We start from the raw sequence: 18041 nt of genomic DNA, 5'->3' as shown, positions 1-18041 counted from the left end.
CATTCCCACTCCTAACCCCCTCCCCATTCCCACTCCTAACCCCCTGCCCCCATTCCCACTCCTAACCCCCTGCCCCCATTCCCACTCCTAACCCCCTCCCCATTCCCACTCCTAACCCCCGCCCCATTCCCACTCCTAACCCCCTCCCCATTCCCACTCCTAACCCCCGCCCCATTCCCACTCCTAACCCCCGCCCCATTCCCACTCCTAACCCCCGCCCCATTCCCACTCCTAACCCCCGCCCCATTCCCACTCCTAACCCCCGCCCCATTCCCACTCCTAACCCCCGCCCCATTCCCACTCCTAACCCCCGCCCCATTCCCACTCCTAACCCCCTGCCCCCATTCCCACTCCTAACCCCCGCCCCATTCCCACTCCTAACCCCCGCCCCATTCCCACTCCTAACCCCCTCCCCATTCCCACTCCTAACCCCCTCCCCATTCCCACTCCTAACCCCCTCCCCATTCCCACTCCTAACCCCCTCCCCATTCCCACTCCTAACCCCCTCCCCATTCCCACTCCTAACCCCCTCCCCATTCCCACTCCTAACCCCCTCCCCATTCCCACTCCTAACCCCCTCCCCATTCCCACTCCTAACCCCCTGCCCCCATTCCCACTCCTAACCCCCTGCCCCCATTCCCACTCCTAACCCCCTCCCCATTCCCACTCCTAACCCCCGCCCCATTCCCACTCCTAACCCCCTCCCCATTCCCACTCCTAACCCCCTCCCCATTCCCACTCCTAACCCCCTCCCCATTCCCACTCCTAACCCCCTCCCCATTCCCACTCCTAACCCCCTGCCCCCATTCCCACTCCTAACCCCCTCCCCATTCCCACTCCTAACCCCCGCCCCATTCCCACTCCTAACCCCCTGCCCCCATTCCCACTCCTAACCCCCTGCCCCCATTCCCACTCCTAACCCCCTCCCCATTCCCACTCCTAACCCCCTCCCCATTCCCACTCCTAACCCCCTGCCCCCATTCCCACTCCTAACCCCCTGCCCCCATTCCCACTCCTAACCCCCTCCCCATTCCCACTCCTAACCCCCGCCCCATTCCCACTCCTAACCCCCTGCCCCCATTCCCACTCCTAACCCCCTCCCCATTCCCACTCCTAACCCCCTGCCCCCATTCCCACTCCTAACCCCCTGCCCCCATTCCCACTCCTAACCCCCTCCCCATTCCCACTCCTAACCCCCGCCCCATTCCCACTCCTAACCCCCTCCCCATTCCCACTCCTAACCCCCTCCCCATTCCCACTCCTAACCCCCTCCCCATTCCCACTCCTAACCCCCTCCCCATTCCCACTCCTAACCCCCTCCCCATTCCCACTCCTAACCCCCTCCCCATTCCCACTCCTAACCCCCTGCCCCCATTCCCACTCCTAACCCCCTGCCCCCATTCCCACTCCTAACCCCCTCCCCATTCCCACTCCTAACCCCCGCCCCATTCCCACTCCTAACCCCCGCCCCATTCCCACTCCTAACCCCCGCCCCATTCCCACTCCTAACCCCCGCCCCATTCCCACTCCTAACCCCCGCCCCATTCCCACTCCTAACCCCCTGCCCCCATTCCCACTCCTAACCCCCGCCCCATTCCCACTCCTAACCCCCGCCCCATTCCCACTCCTAACCCCCTCCCCATTCCCACTCCTAACCCCCTCCCCATTCCCACTCCTAACCCCCTCCCCATTCCCACTCCTAACCCCCTCCCCATTCCCACTCCTAACCCCCTGCCCCCATTCCCACTCCTAACCCCCTGCCCCCATTCCCACTCCTAACCCCCTCCCCATTCCCACTCCTAACCCCCGCCCCATTCCCACTCCTAACCCCCTCCCCATTCCCACTCCTAACCCCCGCCCCATTCCCACTCCTAACCCCCGCCCCATTCCCACTCCTAACCCCCGCCCCATTCCCACTCCTAACCCCCGCCCCATTCCCACTCCTAACCCCCGCCCCATTCCCACTCCTAACCCCCGCCCCATTCCCACTCCTAACCCCCGCCCCATTCCCACTCCTAACCCCCGCCCCATTCCCACTCCTAACCCCCTCCCCATTCCCACTCCTAACCCCCTCCCCATTCTCGACCTTCCCCCAACGCCCCGCACCGCAGCGCGGCGGCTTTAAGGGCCGACAGAAGCCGAACGGGGCGGTGATTGGTGGTTTATTCTAACCATGGAAGATGAGCTCATCTGCAGCCAATGGCCAAGATGCACTGGCCAGACCCTTGTACCTGGCTGGTGGGCGCAAAGCCGCGGTTCCCGGTGTACGGTCGCCGGCGGCGGTGAAGGGGCGGTGGCTGCAGGCCTAGGTCTGGCCGCGCGGACCGAGCTCCGGGCTCGGGCAGGTACGGGGATGACCCGACCCCTCACCATCCCGTTTCCCCCGAGGCGAGGACGTGTCCTCTTCTCATTCCCCCCGCCCGCCTTCCTCGGCCCGACCCCGGCAGGGTGGTCCCCCGTGCGTGCCTGGGACTCGCGGGCTGGGTGCGCCGCTGTCTGCGTCCAGGCGCGGCCTTGCGGCTCTGCCCCGCAGGACCCGACCCGGCGGGGTGGCCCCTTGAAGCCAGGCGAGGAGCCCAGTCCTTTGGCCTTGGAATCCCCCACACAGACCTCAGGGCCGCATGTCCCGCGTGGCGGGCCGAATCCTGCCCTCCACCTCCTGGCGGCATTCTGGCCGGGGTACACAGTGTCCCGATGGCCCTGGGAGGTGGGTTTCCCTTCCCGCCCCACTCCCCATCCTGTTCTCTGCTCCCTTTCTCCAGAGGCAGAACCGGCCTGGGGTTGGAAGCGTGGGCCCTGCCGCTTCCAAAGGGGCCTGAGACGGCAAAGATTCCCCTGCAGTGATGGGTAGAGGCAGCTCTGCTGGTTTCTCTTTGAGCCTTTTCCTTTTCTGTAGCCACTTCTCTATCCCTTTGGACACTTGTGTCACACATTGCTCAGGAAGGAGCTGCTGGCAGGTCTTTGGAGCCCCTTCCTAGGACTGGGGAGGCCCTGTCCTCCTTCCTCTTGACTCCATCCAGAGTCTGCCACTCAGTCATTTCACTTGCCCACAGGCCTTAAGGCCTGGCCTGTGCCCAGCTCTCTGCTAGGCTCTGTGGGGGCTTCTCACTCCCGACCACACTGACCTCAGCACTGAGGGAAACCAAGCAGGGCCAGTCCATTCTGTTTGGAGCCGAATCCTGAAGGATAAATGAGATTCCTGTAAGAGGAACAGGGAGGGCAGAACAGGCAGGATGGAGGGAACAGTGTGCGGAAAGGCCTTTGAGCCCAGGGCTCCTGCCTCGGCCTGAGTGTGTGGCCTGCCCATGTTTCCCGTATCCTAGACTCTGAAGGCTCGGTGAAGGCAGCTCTGGTCATGAATGTCTTCAGTTCTTTCCAGTGCTCAGTGTGTAGCAGGTGCTCAAGAGATACTTGTTGAACTGAATTTGAATTGAAAGGAGGAGCCCCAAGGGTGTTGCTTTTCTATTACCACCACTTGGGAAAGCTCTGGCCCAGTGAAGGGACTTTACCCACATTAGCTCTGATCGCCCCAGCCCTTGGAGGTGAGTGTTGGTCTCTGAATGCTCAGTGCGGGAAACCAGAGTGCAGGCGTGGTGGCGTTATTCCCGCTGGGTCCTGTCTAATGCATCTGTTCATTCCAGGTTGCAGGCATAGGCCTGCAGCCATGAGCCTGGTGGCCTGCGAGTGCTCGCCCAGCCCTGGCCAGGAGCCTGAGCCCTGCTCAAGAACACGGTCCCAGGCTCGCGTATACCTGGAGCAGATTCGCAACCGGGTGGCTCCGGGGGCCCCTGACATGCCCAAGCGTGACTACCTGGTGGATGCAGCCACACAGATCCGGCTGGCCCTAGAGCGCGACGTCAGTGAAGACTACGAGGCCGCCTTCAGCCACTACCAGAACGGTGTGGACGTGCTGCTGCGAGGCGTGAACGGTGAGTCAGGCGGGGCGGGGCGGGGACAGGGGCTCACTCAGGGCTCCTGTCGTCGTCCTTCCACCTGTGCTGGGGGAGCAGGGCTCTATGCTGGCCTCTAGGGCCTCTGTGAAAGACAATAAGAAAAGCTACAGTAGCAGTTATTGAGCAGGACCGATACGCCAGGCACAGGTCTGAGGGCTTTACCTGTGTGAGCCTCACCGTAATAGAAGATACTATGTCTGTTGTGGTGTGTAGTTCCAAGTATAGAAGAACTATTTTTATTCCTATTTTCTAGATGAGGAATCTGAGGCATACAGCAGTTAATTAGCTTGCTTAAGGTTCCGTAGCTATCAAGTCGCAGAGCTGGGGTTTGAACAGTTTGGGCTCCAGGGCCGGTGTGCTTGACCCACTATTCTGGCCTGGCCTTGGAGCAGGGCAGGGCTCCTGCCCTCTGGGGGCTTGTATTATAATGGCAGAAGACTGACGGGAGGGGGGGGACACTGACGAGTTGATGGACCATTGTAGTCCCAGGTGTGAAGAACAATAAGGAGGAAGTGAAGGGAGGGAAACTGAGGCCGCCCTAGGCCAGCATAGGGTATTTTCTAGAAGTCCAAATTCTAATCTGAGCACTGAAGGACGGTAGGCATTGTCCAGCTGAAGGGCTGAGTAGTGCTCCAGAGAGAGACAGCAAAGGTCTGGAGGTGAGAGGGAGGCCTGTTCAGGACAAAATGAGGCATTTCCAAGCTGGGGGGAGCGTGGCCCTGAGGCCAGTTTGAGACCCTTGAGGGCCTTGGTGGCCAAACTAGCGGTCAGAGTCAAGCCCTGCCCTCCTGCTGCCTGCTCTCCTGCTAATGAGACCCCTCAATGCCTAGGCTTCAAGCCTGTCCAGTGAATTCCTTTGTCCTCCCGTCCTGATCCCCACTCTGGCCTTTTTTACATTGGGCATCAGAGATGGAGGAAGCTGGATCCTCTGGGAGCTTCTGTCTCCTCCTCTGAAAATGGACATGGAAATCCCCACTCTATCTCTTCCCAGGGTGTGATAGCCAGCAAGGTGGTGGGTGCCAACTGAAAAGTGCTGTAGGCTGAGAGTGACCACAGTTCCCAACCTCTCCTGCCATCTTCCTTTCTCCTTCCCTGCTGGTCTCCCACCCAGAGGAGGGGCTCGAGAACAGATGACAGATGTGGGGCCAGAATCTGCTGACCAGCCTCATAAAGAGGTGCTCTGTCCTGTGGAGGTCAGACGGCAGGCAATAGGGGCTGGAACCCCAGCCCTCCAAGGCCTGGGTCAGCGGGGAGGCAGGGGTGAGTCTTGGTGACCCCCTTCCCCCCACAGTCGACCCCAACAAGGAGCGATGTGAGGCTGTAAAGCTGAAAATTACCAAGTACCTGCGGCGGGCAGAGGAGATCTTCAACTGCCACCTGCAGAGGACACTGGGCAGCGGAGCCAGCCCTGGCACAGTGAGGAGACCCCTCCCCAAGGGCCTGAGGGCTCCGAGGGGAGAGAGCTGAATCCTGGACTGCAGGGCACAGCGGGTGGTGGTGTGTGCCATGGCTGCCCCTCCTCCTTCCTGGTTCCGGCTTCCTCACTCTCCTACACCCTCCATTCTTCATTATTTTCAAACACTTTGTGAATCATTTCCAGTCCAGTCTCGCATCCTTACAGAGTACACACACACACATCTCCCCATCTTCATACACGGCTCATACACATGCTCGTGTGTGCATATCCTCTAAGGCTCCCAGATCTGTTTGTGTTTGAATAGGCAGCATCGAGTCTTTGGAGCAGACACATACCCACATGTGCACACACACACACGCATACATAGACGTGCACAAATGCTATCCCTGGATGGCTCTTCCTAACCCAGTGGCTCTCAGAGGGGGCTGTAAATGCACGCACACTTTTCATGCCCACAGGCTGTACAGACACGGACACACACACCTTCCCTGGGCTCACTGCATCTTGTGAGGCTGCTTTCCCCCAAAGCAGGTGCCTGGGCCGCATGCCTTGGTCTTCGAGACATATTCCGAGACCCACATGTTCCCAAGTTATTTCCCCATCCCTGGGATCATCTGCCTCTTGTGGATGGGGTTTTCAACAGGGGGTTTCTGAGCCTTGGAGGAGGGTTGGAGGGGAGAGCTGAGCGATGAGGGTGGCGTAGCCAGCCGGGATGAGGGTTGGCCCCCTGTCAGACAGGGCCAACTTCTCCACTCAGCCTGTCCCTGTGAGGTGGGGTCGGCCCATACCCCATTCTTGCTTGCTGTGGCCACTGCTTTCCTGGCAGCCAGAGGCCCTGCCCACTGCCTGGTGAGAAGCAGTGGCTGAAGAGGGCTGGGCCCTGAGGCTTCATGGTATGTCTCCCACCTCTGCAGGGTTTCAGTAGCCTGAGGCTCCGGCCCATCCGCACTCTGAGCTCTGCCCTGGAGCAGCTGAGGGGCTGCAGGGTGGTCGGGGTCATCGAGAAGGTGAGTGAGCAGAGCTTGCAGTGTGGAAGGAGATGGTGTGTGCAATTGGGGGTGGCAGGTGGCGAGCGAGAGCAGCTACCGCTATTCCCCCAGAGGCTGGAAAGGAGTCAGGGGGTCCAGGAGAGGAGAACATCTGTGTCCAATGGTTCCCCACCCCTCCTCATCCTAGCCCATACCAGTCACGTCCTAGAAAGGAAACTGGGACAGAAGAGGCAGACAGCCCCTCTCCATAGCCCTCCAGCTCAGACACAGTGGTTCGCTCCCTCAGAGATTCAAGACAGAAGCCACAGGAGAAGCTGGGTCCAGGGCAACCTGCCAACACACAGTGCCTGGCTCACTCGCACTTCCCACAGACCCCCACCCTGGGGCTGCAGCCAAGAGTCTCCCCACTAAGCACAGCCAAGAAGTTCTTGTGGCGGGAAGTTCTTGTGGCGGTTCCTCTCCAGAAACCTACCCTGCAGAGGGTCCAGGCTGGCTGGTGCATCATCCAGGGTCTTGGAAACTTTGCCCTTTCTCTCCTGGCACCCCCGACCCTCAACCTGACCCCATCTGAGACCCTTTCCCTTCATTCAGGGCAAAAAGGAAGATAGGAACTGACATCCCAACCTGTACCTGGGGCACTCATTAGAGTGGGGGATTCAGAAGGACAAACAGTTGGGTAAACTGAGTTTTGAGCCAATATTCGGTTGCCCTCTGCCCCAACCAAGGGATACCTGACTAGTCACAGAAGCAGTTCTTTCTCAAACTGGCTGTTTATCAGAATCACCTGGGGAGCTTCCTAAAACTACAAGTGCCTGGGCCCCACTCCAGGCCCGTTCAGTCAGAATTTCTAGAGTTGAGCCCAGGGATCTGTATTGCAAACACTCATCAGGGGATTTTGATGGGTCTGGAGGCCACACAGTAAAGGAGGCCAGTGTCTACAGGCCAGAGGAGCAAGGCTATCTGGGCACAGCGTGGCCGTGGGCAAGTCCCTTCATCTGTCTGAGCATTGGTTTCTTCAGCCGTAAGTGGGGTGAGAATCCTCTTCCCACGGGGTGATGTGGGAACTAAAATGAAATAATTTTTGGGAAAGGCCTGGCACATGATAAAATATTTGATGCATGTTTGATGGCTGTACATGCTGGTGACAAAAAACGAGTCAGGAAGGGTGCAGGCTTCCCATCCCCCCAGCCTTGCACCGCTGCTATTCCCAGGTCCCTGGAGCTGTCCCAGTCTGTCAGCAAGGACGGCCAGCTTCCGTCTGCAGTCCTGCTCTCCCACTGCCCTAGTCAGTGTAGCTTGGACAGGCTGGGGAGGTGACTGCCACCACCATTTCCCTACACGGGATCCCACTGAACCATAAACATTGTTGGAGAGAGGGGTTCTGGGTCAAATAAGTTTGGGAAATAGTGAGTTAAAGTTACTTTTTAAAAAAAAATTATTGGAGTTTTCAGAGCTTTTAGGATGAAATGTGCCCCGCGAGTTTCCAAGAGGGGAGTCTGTGAAAATTCCCCTAATTTGTTTAATTCTAGGACATGCAATATGCAAAGCATTTTCAGAATCCAATATTCTGAGGCCTGTGCACAGGGAAAGCACAAATTTGGGCTAAATTAGATTGCCCTGCTTTCCTTTTTTACCCTTTCTTGGGCACTCAACTTACCTACTCCACCTCCTTCCTGAGATCCTGCTTCCTTTTCCTGAATCATTCCCAAGCCAGGAACATCAATTTCCCCAAATTAGGAGAGGTGTTAGGGCTCAGGTCCCTGCAGCCAGGCCTGGATATGCTGTCGCAGTGTCCCATTCCACAGCTCTGCCCAGGCAGATCCTGGCAGGAGGGCAGTGTTGCCCAGCCATAGCACAGAGCCAGGTAGGAGCAGAGGGCTGCCTCAGGAAGGCTTGAGTGCCCCCAGAGATGCCTAATGGTCAGAATGGGGGTTTCTGGGGGCTGAAGAGATATTGGCAGGCGTAGGGGATGACGGGGAACAGCGAGGCTGGTGGGTCAGGGACGAGGTAACAGTTGGCCAGAATACCCAGGGGTCTGCATCCAGGGAGCATAGGGGCCTGGGAGCCTCATCTAGGAGCCAGGCTCTGAGTCAGGGATGGGGAAGAAAAAGAAGGTCATCCAAGTCCCTTTTTGCTTTTTTGGCTCAAACACAGGGGTGTTTTATTATTATTATTAGTTACCAGCATTTAAAAGTTGGCAGGTTTCACATAGAAGTCCAGATTTCCTGCTTCTCCTGAAAACCCAAAAGATCTGGAAATGCTGGCTCACGTCCCTGCAGTACGGAGTGGGGAGGGGCTGCCCACTTTAAGGAGGCACAGCCCTCCAGTTTGTTCCTGTCCCCACCCTGCCCTTTTAGCTCACGTGCCTGGCCCCTGTGGACCTTGGCGCTTATAAATCTTTTTGAAACTTTTGGACTTGTTTGCTCCATGAGAGATTCCTCCTGGGATTTTGATACTTTCGGCATTTTTTTTTTTTTTCTTAAGAGGGCGCAGCTCCCAGTGACCCATGCGAGGATCACACCGGCAACCTTGCTATTAGCACCGTGCTCTAACAAACTGAGCTAACCGGCCGCCCCACTTTGGGTATTTTTAAAGAAAGGGTTAATGTGTTTCACCAAAGCTTCAATTGTCCCCACTTCCTGAAAACTGGAGGTTTCTTTAAAAACAAACAACAACACCTCTTTTTAAAAAGGTGAGAGCAGGCACCCAGAACTGCCTTCCACCACTGCAATACCAATACCCTACATTCGTAAGACACGTTTTTATTTGCAAAGCTATTGTATTAAACCTCAGTCGTCCTGGGGGAGAAAGCATAACACTGTTATGTTCAATATTGTAGTTAGCCACATAAAACTATTTTAATTAAAATTAATTACAATTAAGTATTATGTTTCTCAGTCACACCAGCCACATTTCAAGGGCTTGATAGGCACATGGCTTCCTCATTGGACAGTGTGGATATATATTTCCTTCATGAAGAAAGTTCTCTCGGACAGTGCTGCATTTTAATAATTGCCTTACAGAGAATAAAACTGAGGTTCATAGAAGGCACATGACTAGCTAATGCTCTGTCTCCCATAGCAATGAGCAAAAGAGGAAGGGGATTCTTTTGTTTGCTTGATTTAATGGGAAAATGCCCCCCCCCTCTGCTGCCCTTTTGAGATGTAATGAAAGAGAAAGGAGTTTCAAAAAGAAAAAAAAAATTCCCCAGCCTACCTAAGTCCAAGATAATTTTGGTCTCATTCTTTCCAGATGGGTAGGTTTAAATATATAGATATAGATACAGACATAGATAGATAGATATAGATATAGATATATACACACACATGCACAAACACACAATGCCAAAAAAATGTATACACGTTTTAAGAAAGGAAAAAACTATTAAAATTGTAATACTCAATATATAGTCACATTTGACTTCTGCAATTACAAGAGGCGCTCAAAGTGGTTACCATCAGCGTCCAGACACTTCTGATTATGGTGAACTACTACATAGATAACAGCTCTTAAAATGTGTGTACATTTTTTTGGCAGCCTCTATATGTATATCTATACATATATGTTATAATTTATGTTTTATATGATTTATGTATATATATATATATATATATATATATATATATATATACATATCTATATAAATACACTTGTTTCAATATACTGAAATTTGAACATACTATTCAAGTTTTATTTTCTGGCTTCCCCAACCCTCATTGCTGGTTTTTGGACTCTGTAAATGAGAAGGCCTTGGCCAGGAGAAGGTGGTAGGGAATCCCACTTGGCAAGGGACAGTGGGGAATTATCTGGGTGTCAGGACTTGTGGGAAACTGTTCTCCTAAATGACCCCAGAGTTTTCTTTTTCAAACTGTACAGATTTGGTCAAGGAGCTGGGGCCAGGCTGGGTTTGGTCTCTGGCTGTTGGAGGAGAGACCTCTGGTGGTCAGAAGGGTGCCTCACTCCTGCAGGAAGGGCCCCTGGTGCTCAGCCGTCCACTGCCTTCATTTCACTGATGCTGGGGACACAGAGGTCCAGAGCGGAAGGCACATGCCAAGGTCACCTAGTTGTTCCCCCAATTGCAGTGAAGTCTTCAGGGCTCTGGCTTCAGCCAGCCTGGATTCAAATTCTGGCTCTACCATTTTTTAGCAGTGGGACTGGAGGTAACATAACCTCTCTGAACCTCAATTTCTTCATCAATAAAATGGGTCACTAATAACACGTGGTAGGGCTGTGGGAATAAAATTAGGTAATCTATATAAAGCACTGAGCACAGAGTAAGTGCTTTCTAGCTAGTGTGAGGTTTCTCAATGATAATAAGCATGTTATAGAGGCCATGTTATGTGGCAGGCACAGGCTGCTGCTCTACTTGAGCTGCTTTAATAGAATCCTGATGACCTTCTGAAGAAGGTACTGCAATGGCCCGTTTTGCAGTTAAAAACAAGGTTCAGAGAGGTGATGTGACTTGGCAAATGTGATCATTGGCATTCTCACGGCCTTGACCTTCCCAAAGGGCCCTTCCCCTTATGGCACAACAAACCAGTGATGAGGGAAGGGGGACATTTGAAATTGCTGTTTGGTAGATGAGAAAATCAGTTCACTTACCCAGATGAGAAATCAGCCAGTCCCAATATTGGCTGCAGCCTTCACCAACGCCTAGTTCCCTGGCCTTCGGGACGGGCTCCCACCCACCACCACCGGGAGTGTCTGCATAGCAAGCAGGCTGACAGCTAAACAGTCACAATACCAAGGTGTTGGTCTTGCCCCTCACATGTCCCTCATTTGGGCCAAGTTCTCCGCTTCACCTGTGCCCTCTCCTGTGATGAGTCCACCCCTGCCGACCATATGAGTCAAGGGCCCAACTCCAAACAAGGCCCCGTCCCAGTGATTGGCAGACCGCTGCCTCTAACCAAAACCACCAGGAGAAGGAGTGGGCTGCCCTCTAAGGACAGCCTCCTGAGAAAAAGATGATTTAAAAGAAGGTGGGCGGCAGGGGTGAGACCTGAAGGAGCACTCCAAGCGCAGGTGTTCTGGGCCCATGAGTGACCTGGGGCCACACTCTCAGCTTCTTCACCCTGCCCCCTCCCCAGAGCCTGGATCAGAGGAGGTAACTGGCTCTGAGGTCGCTTCCATCTGTGTGACACCCTCAGATCCTTCAGGATGGACCACTCACACGTGTGAAGCTCGTATAACATCCCTGTGCTGTGCGGGCTCTGGCAACACAGACCTGGAAGGGGTGGTTCCTGCCCTGGAGCTCGCAGGACAGTGGGGAGGCAGGAAATTAGTGCAGTAAGGTTCCCCTAAGGGTGAACCTGGAGAGCACTGGAGACAGATTAGGGGCCCCAGCCCAGTGAGGATTGGAAAGGCTTCCTGGAGGAGGTGACACCTGAGCTAAGACCTGTAAGTCTAAGAAGGGTGGATGAGCACAGCAAGATCCATCTCCGTTTCCGGGCATGGGTTGGTGGGGCATACTCTGCACCACCAAAGCCTGCCCTCCCTCCCCTGCCCCTGGAGTGAGTCAGCTGCAGTGGAGGATCCTGGGGGCTGTGGCTAGGGCCTTGGGGCCCCAGGAACTAGCATGGGCTTTGACCAGTGCCTCCTGGACCTCGGCAGGTGCAGCTGGTCCAGGATCCAGCGACTGGAGGGACCTTCGTGGTGAAGGCAGGTGCTGCCCAGCCCCCTAACCTGTATTCCCCTAGGGAACTCCCTACCCAGAACCTACATCTGAAGCCCATGCTCTCTCCAAATCCAAAAGCCTCTTGTCCTGCCCCTGAGCATGTTCCCTGCATCCCCCCACACATACATACTGCCTCCTCCTTGACCTGGAGGGTGGAGGATCTGGATTCCATGGTAGAGATAGTGGGGAGGGCCAGGTCAGGAACTGGGGAGAGGCAGCTGCTCCTCAGCAACTCCCACCCCTCATCCCATTGAGCCTGAAGCTGGGCTGTGACGTCCCTTGGCAGAACAGCCTCCGGCCTGTCTCCAGCTGACCTACCTGCCCTGCCCCCCTCCCCAGAGCCTGTCCAGGTGCCACGTGGCGAACCGGGAGCGGCTGACCATCATCCCGCATGGCGTCCCCTATATGACCAAGCTGCTGCGGTACTTCATGAGCGAGGACTCCATCTTCCTGCATCTGGAGCACGTGCAAGGTGAGGGGGCCTGCAGGGCACCTGTCAGCTCTTAGGGCCTTTGAGATGTCCTCTTTCATCCCCTTAAAATGCCAAGCTCTGGGGAGGGGTCTGACTGGCACTATATGTGCAGCATAGACCAGGGGACCCAGACTTTCTGGAGGATGATGGCAGAATCTGGCTGTTGTGAGCCTCTGTGTGGTGCCAGGGGGGCAGGTGACATCCTGGGAGGACGTTCCCATCCTGGGCTGGTGAAAGGGCATTTATGCACATATCTCCCTTGTCAACCATCTCCTGCTGTCTTGGCTCTTTCCATTTTTCTAGTCTGTGCCCACCCCTTAGAGTGGCCAGATGGGATGGTGGTACTGGAGCTGCAAAGACAGGAGGGGCAGTTAGCTCAGTTGGTTAGAGCGTGGTGCTAAATAACACCAAGGTTGGCGGTTCGATCCCCGCATGGGTCAGTGAGCTGCGCCCTCCTTAAAATAAATAAATAAATAATATACATAGAGATACATATATCTATGTATATGTAAAACACTGGTGAAACCACCACCCAAACCAAGGACATTAGCAATAATTTACATTTCCTTAGGGGTTAAGCATCTTTTTGGGCCAGATTGGGAGGCTAGGTCCTGTTTAGGTGAGTGAGAGGAGAGGCTAAGGGAGAGAGGAACAGAGGTGAGAGTCTGGAAGGCAGAGGGTCCATGCCCAAGTCAGAGGGGAGGCAGGAGGGGGACAGGGCCTGTTGTCCACACTCTTCTTGCCCCTGCCCCAATGCTCTCTGCTCCCTCTGCATGGCCCAGGAGGCACTCTCTGGTCCCACCTGCTCTCCCAGGCCCACCCCCAACAGTCTGGGCTCAGGTCTGGCTCCAGCCGGGAAACAATCAAGGCTCAGCTCAACGCCCACCTCAGCCTCCGGACCCCAACACAGCGGCTCCCAGGCCACACCTACCTGCAGGACAGAGTCCCCCTGGAGCCTCTGCAGACTTGTCGGAGCCTTCTTCTAGCCAGGGAGGCCCCATCCGTCAGACCCCAGAGAGAGGCTGAAGGTGAACCCTCAACCAGGACCAGCACCTGCTCCTCGGACCTCCCAAAGGCCCCTGGCGGCCTCCTGCACCTCCAATCCAGGCGAAGACCTGGCCAGAACTTGGATACAGGATCCCCTTCAGGGCTCCCTTGGGTTCGCGAGGGGGCCAGCCGGGTGCTGGGGGGCTGTGGCTGTGGTAGAGGACGGAGCCGCACCTCAGTGGATGAGGCCAGCCTGGGGTCTTCCTGGAATGTGAGGGAAGAGCAGGTGAAGCAGTGGGCGGCTGAGACACTGGTGGCGTTGGAGGCGCTGCACGAGCAGGGAGTGCTGTGCCGGGATCTCAATCCCCGGAACCTGCTCCTGGACCAGTCAGGTAGGTGCCTGGGCGGGGGGCGGGGGGGGGGGGTGACAGGGAAGGGGAGTAGGCTGCCCTCCCCAACACACCCCTGAAGTAGGGACCCCCAAAGCCTCAAGACAGCGAAGTAGAGTTCCCTGAAATCAAGGGGACGCAGAGGTTATCTGCTTCTTCCCCTGCCTCTCCCCAGCCTTTTCATGCAGGACTCTGCTGAGTCACCAAAGTTGAGCCTGGGAAACAAACCCCTTTCCCGCCATGAGTCCAGGGCAGCAAGTCCTATGAATACCCGGTTGTCTCTGAGCCTCAGGGGGCCATGCCCTTAGGGAGGCCATGTCTAGTGAGGCCACTGGCTCCTGCTTTGTGATTGTTGGGGGAAGCCCTGGAGTCCCCTCCCCTATGCCAGCTGCTCCATAATGACTAACTGCAATTTTTGTTTCCCCCTTAACTTACCCCCTGCACACCCGGGACGAGAAGGTCACATCCGGCTCACATATTTTGGCCAGTGGTCAGAGGTGGAACCCCAGTGCTGCATGGAGGCTTTGGACAATCTCTACAGTGCCCCAGGCAAGAAGGGAGGGAGCGCTGGGGGCCTAGAGCTTGGGTGGCTTTGTGTGGCTGGAGCTGGGAGCTGAGGATGACAGAGGGGATGGGCCATGTCTGGGTAAGATGAGTACAGGGGACGCTTGCCCTCTTGGGTAAGGTTGGGACATGTGTGTTCTTGCTCCCACAGAGGTGGGTGGGATTTCTGAACTGACCGAAGCCTGTGACTGGTGGAGCTTTGGGTCTCTACTGTATGAATTGCTGACTGGAACGGTGAGTAGCTGGGGAGGGTGTGAGCCCTGGTAGCTGTCACTAGTGCAGGATGGGCAGGGTTTAGTCCAACCAGCCAATGTCGGAGCTGAGGCTTCCCGGTTCTCTAAACCCTGGACGTTGGGCCTGGTGCCTTGCCAGCACAGCTGCTCCCTCCCTAGCTGAGCCCTCCACAGGCCATGAGACACGGGAAGCCATGCCTACCCAGGACATGGACACACTTAGTATCCGCACTACAATCATGGCTATAACTAGTGAGACTGTCAACATATGTGCACGTGAGTGGAGTTGGGATGGTCAGGGAAGGTTTGTGGAAGAGTGCGCCTGGGCTTAGGTCTGGAGCGGAACTTGACAGAGCCCGTCTGCCCTGAAAGGCACCTGGGGCATCCCCTGAGCCTCCTCTCCCCACTGCTCACTCCACCCCACCCCCATGGCCTTCTCTGTAACCCCAGACTTTCCCAGGAGGTAGGTGAGAGGGTTCCCTTGACCCAGGCCAGCAGCCGTCCTGTCTGGCCTGGGTCAGCCAAGAGCTCAAAATCCCCACTGCAAACACCCTGACACAGGACGGCCTCTGCCCTCGTCCTCCCCTGATGAGCTCAGCATTACATCTGGGACTGGTTAGGTCAGACATCAACAGAAAGAAAGGCCAAGCTCCATTTGATCAGGAAATGGCCGGAGTGGATGCAGTGTGACCTGAAGTCCACATCTGAGCAGTTCTCCCAGGCTTCCTCCTGCTCTTGTCCCACAGCCCAGGGCCTCTGAGCACCCTGGGCCACAAATATCCTCAGAGTAGTTCTTTCCTCTCAGTCTCCCACCACCTCACTAGCCCAGGGCTCCTGGCTTTCCTCCTGGTCACTTCTGGCAGCTCATCCTGACCTCCAGACAGACGTTGCTGCTCTCCAAAACTGCCCCCTTCCGGAGTGCAGAAAGGTCCTGCCTTTTCCCCTACCACAGCCCTGCCTGAGGCCTGACAGTAGCATGCCATGGCCTATTGCCAACTGAGTGGCCCATGGAGATACTTTTTCTGTAACGAGACAAGTTCCAATGTTGTTTCTGAAGGGCCTGCCCTGATTGTAATCCAAGATCAATGCTTCCAGCAAGCTTGGAGTCAGAGGGAACTGGGTTCAAACTCTGAACTCAGCGTAAGTCCCTTTACCCCTCTCAGCCTACTTCTTGTCTTTAAAATGCAGATACTAATACTTACTTTGAGGGTTGTTTGGAAAGTATGGATCATGGCTATCAGATATCTAACAGTCTGGCATACAGTGGATACAAAGCAGAAAGCAACGATTAACATGATTGTCATCCCGTGGGATGTGACGCAGGGAAGAATAAAATCCTGGCTGCTGCTTGAGTGTCCAGCTCTCCTGGGGTTGCCTCCTCAAGGGCCTCTGCCTGTGTCTTCCCAGGCCCTGTCCCAGAGCCACCCCTCAGGAATCCAGCCCCACACCCAACTCCAGCTGCCTGAGTGGCTCAGTCGCCCAGCAGCCTCCCTGCTGACTGAGGTGAGGTACAGCCGGCCTAGAGGAGGTGCTCGGCAGCCTGAGGGTGGGCGCTGGGAGGGCAGAACCCTGTGTGTGAACAAATGCTGCTACTAGATGTTTGATGTGGGTGCAGGAAGTTACAAATTCCTGTATGTTGGTGTCCCCGGGGGTAAAATGGGGGTTTCTGTGGGCCGGGCTGGCAGGAAGTGAACCCCCCAGGGCCATAGTGACTGCAGTCCCTGGCGGTCAGCCCATGCCTCAGCAGAGGGGCTGGGAAGGCCTGCGGGGTGCTGACTGGGCCTTTCTCCACAGCTGCTGCAGTTTGATCCCACCCGGCGCCTGGGCGCTGGAGGAGGAGGAGCCAACAGACTCAAGTCGCACCCCTTTTTCAGTACTATCCAGTGGGGCAAACTGGTGGGGTAAGAGGGGGTGCAGTGGGCCGTGGAAGCAGCTGGACTGCTCTGGATTTCTCTTCGCCTGTCACCCAGAGCTGGCCCCTCTAATCAGTGGCCCTCCGCACAGAATGCAGGGCAGCTGCCTTTCCTGCTCAGCCCCCTCTCGGGCCTCAGAAGTCATCATCACCACTGCACTGGAGGTGCCCAGAGACGCCCCTAGCCAGCTCGTGGAGAAGCCCTTTCTGGTCACTGCTGAGGGGGAGCAGATCTCACCCTGCTAGGCAGCTTGGACCCCTCCACCCATCCGTCCTCCACCCATCAGTCAACAGATACCTGTTGAGTGCACACCCTATACCTTGAAAGCAGACCGACACGTTAAAGGGTGCCTTCTGTCACATTAGCTCTGAACTACTGACCACCTGCTGAGCTGACTACGAGGTTTTGTGACTCGATACCTGCCACGTTGTGCCCCACTTGTGACATCTCTGGAGACCAGTATCTCAAGATACTGGTCCACTGGCTCAGTGGACTCAAACCAAGGCTGCCCTGGCTGGTCATCTTAGCCACGCAGCTGGTGGGCTTCTTCCACAGGGGCTACTTCTGCAGGGGCTGGGGGAGGCTGGGGAAGCAGGGGTGAAGTCTGCGGTGGGCGTGGAGTGAGGGGGGGTCAGGGTGATCCAAACCCCCCTTCTGACCAAGCCCCCTATCTTGTGATTTCAGACTTTGGAGAGCAAAATGAAGGGAGGGCAGAAGATAAGGATAAGGAGGAATGGGGAGAGGGAGGAATGCACACCTTTGCCACATAGAGCCATTCTGGAATAAAAAGGTCCATTCCCCAGCTAGTCTACCGGTGTGGAGAGAATGGGGAGCCTGCCCCATGAATCTGAGAGACCACAATTCAGCCTCCAGGCTGAATCTGCTAAGACAAGTTGTACCCATTAGGATTCCCTTCTCAGGCATTCATCCTATTTACTATTTTGCATTTTAGTCTTGAGGGCCCCCTCAATTCACTGCCCACTGTGACTTCATCCCCTTTTGAAATGAGAACTCAAAAGACACACAGAATGATTGCCCAAGCTTTCAGTCAGAAGCAAGACGTTTGTGGGGTAAGTAGTTACCCCCAAGGACAATCCCCTCCCCAGGTTTGGGGGCCCTCTTATTTCTCTCAGGACTCTCCCTGTCACTGGGGTGTGGCACTTGATAGAAACTTCCACAAGACACAAGCCCCGTGTTTCTGACACCACCAAGTGGCGCTTCTGACACGTCCCTCTGTGAAGGCCCAGGCCCAACTCTGGGGGTGGGGACGTGCTGTGGAAGCCAGAATGACTGGGGCAGAGGGGACATGGGGACACAGCTGAGCATAGTCCTGGTTCCCTGGGGCTTGCCTGTATCCCCCCAATAAAGATGTTGCCTATGGTGTCTTTGCCTCATTAATGCTGTGAGTGGGGGATCAGAAGTATCCCCGAGAAGCTCTGCGATAGTCAAG

General features: G+C 55.8%; 1 protein-coding gene across 3 annotated transcripts; it reads left to right on the top strand.

The window, feature by feature from the left end:
* The first annotated feature begins 2238 nt into the window (after positions 1–2238).
* RPS6KL1 (ribosomal protein S6 kinase like 1) lies at positions 2239–17974 on the top strand. Of its 3 annotated transcripts, none has more exons than XM_081049198.1 (11): positions 2239–2345; positions 3642–3929; positions 5245–5369; positions 6285–6377; positions 11970–12017; positions 12373–12505; positions 13288–13884; positions 14341–14430; positions 14597–14679; positions 16086–16181; positions 16473–17974. In XM_081049198.1, the coding sequence occupies exons 2-11, from the start codon at positions 3665–3667 to the stop codon at positions 16581–16583; spliced, it is 1641 nt and encodes a 546-aa protein (XP_080905324.1). In that variant the 5' UTR covers positions 2239–2345; positions 3642–3664; the 3' UTR covers positions 16584–17974. The 3 variants fall into 3 exon arrangements, with proteins under 3 accessions (XP_080905324.1, XP_080905323.1, XP_080905325.1); XM_081049197.1 differs by having other exon boundaries at positions 16002–16181; XM_081049199.1 differs by lacking the exon at positions 14597–14679.
* Positions 17975–18041: the final 67 nt, after the last annotated feature.

The sequence above is a fragment of the Rhinolophus hipposideros genome (genome assembly GCF_964194185.1).
Source record: "Rhinolophus hipposideros genome assembly, chromosome: 5".
NCBI lineage: Eukaryota > Metazoa > Chordata > Mammalia > Chiroptera > Rhinolophidae > Rhinolophus > Rhinolophus hipposideros.
This window is presented reverse-complemented; position numbering and strand designations above follow the sequence as displayed.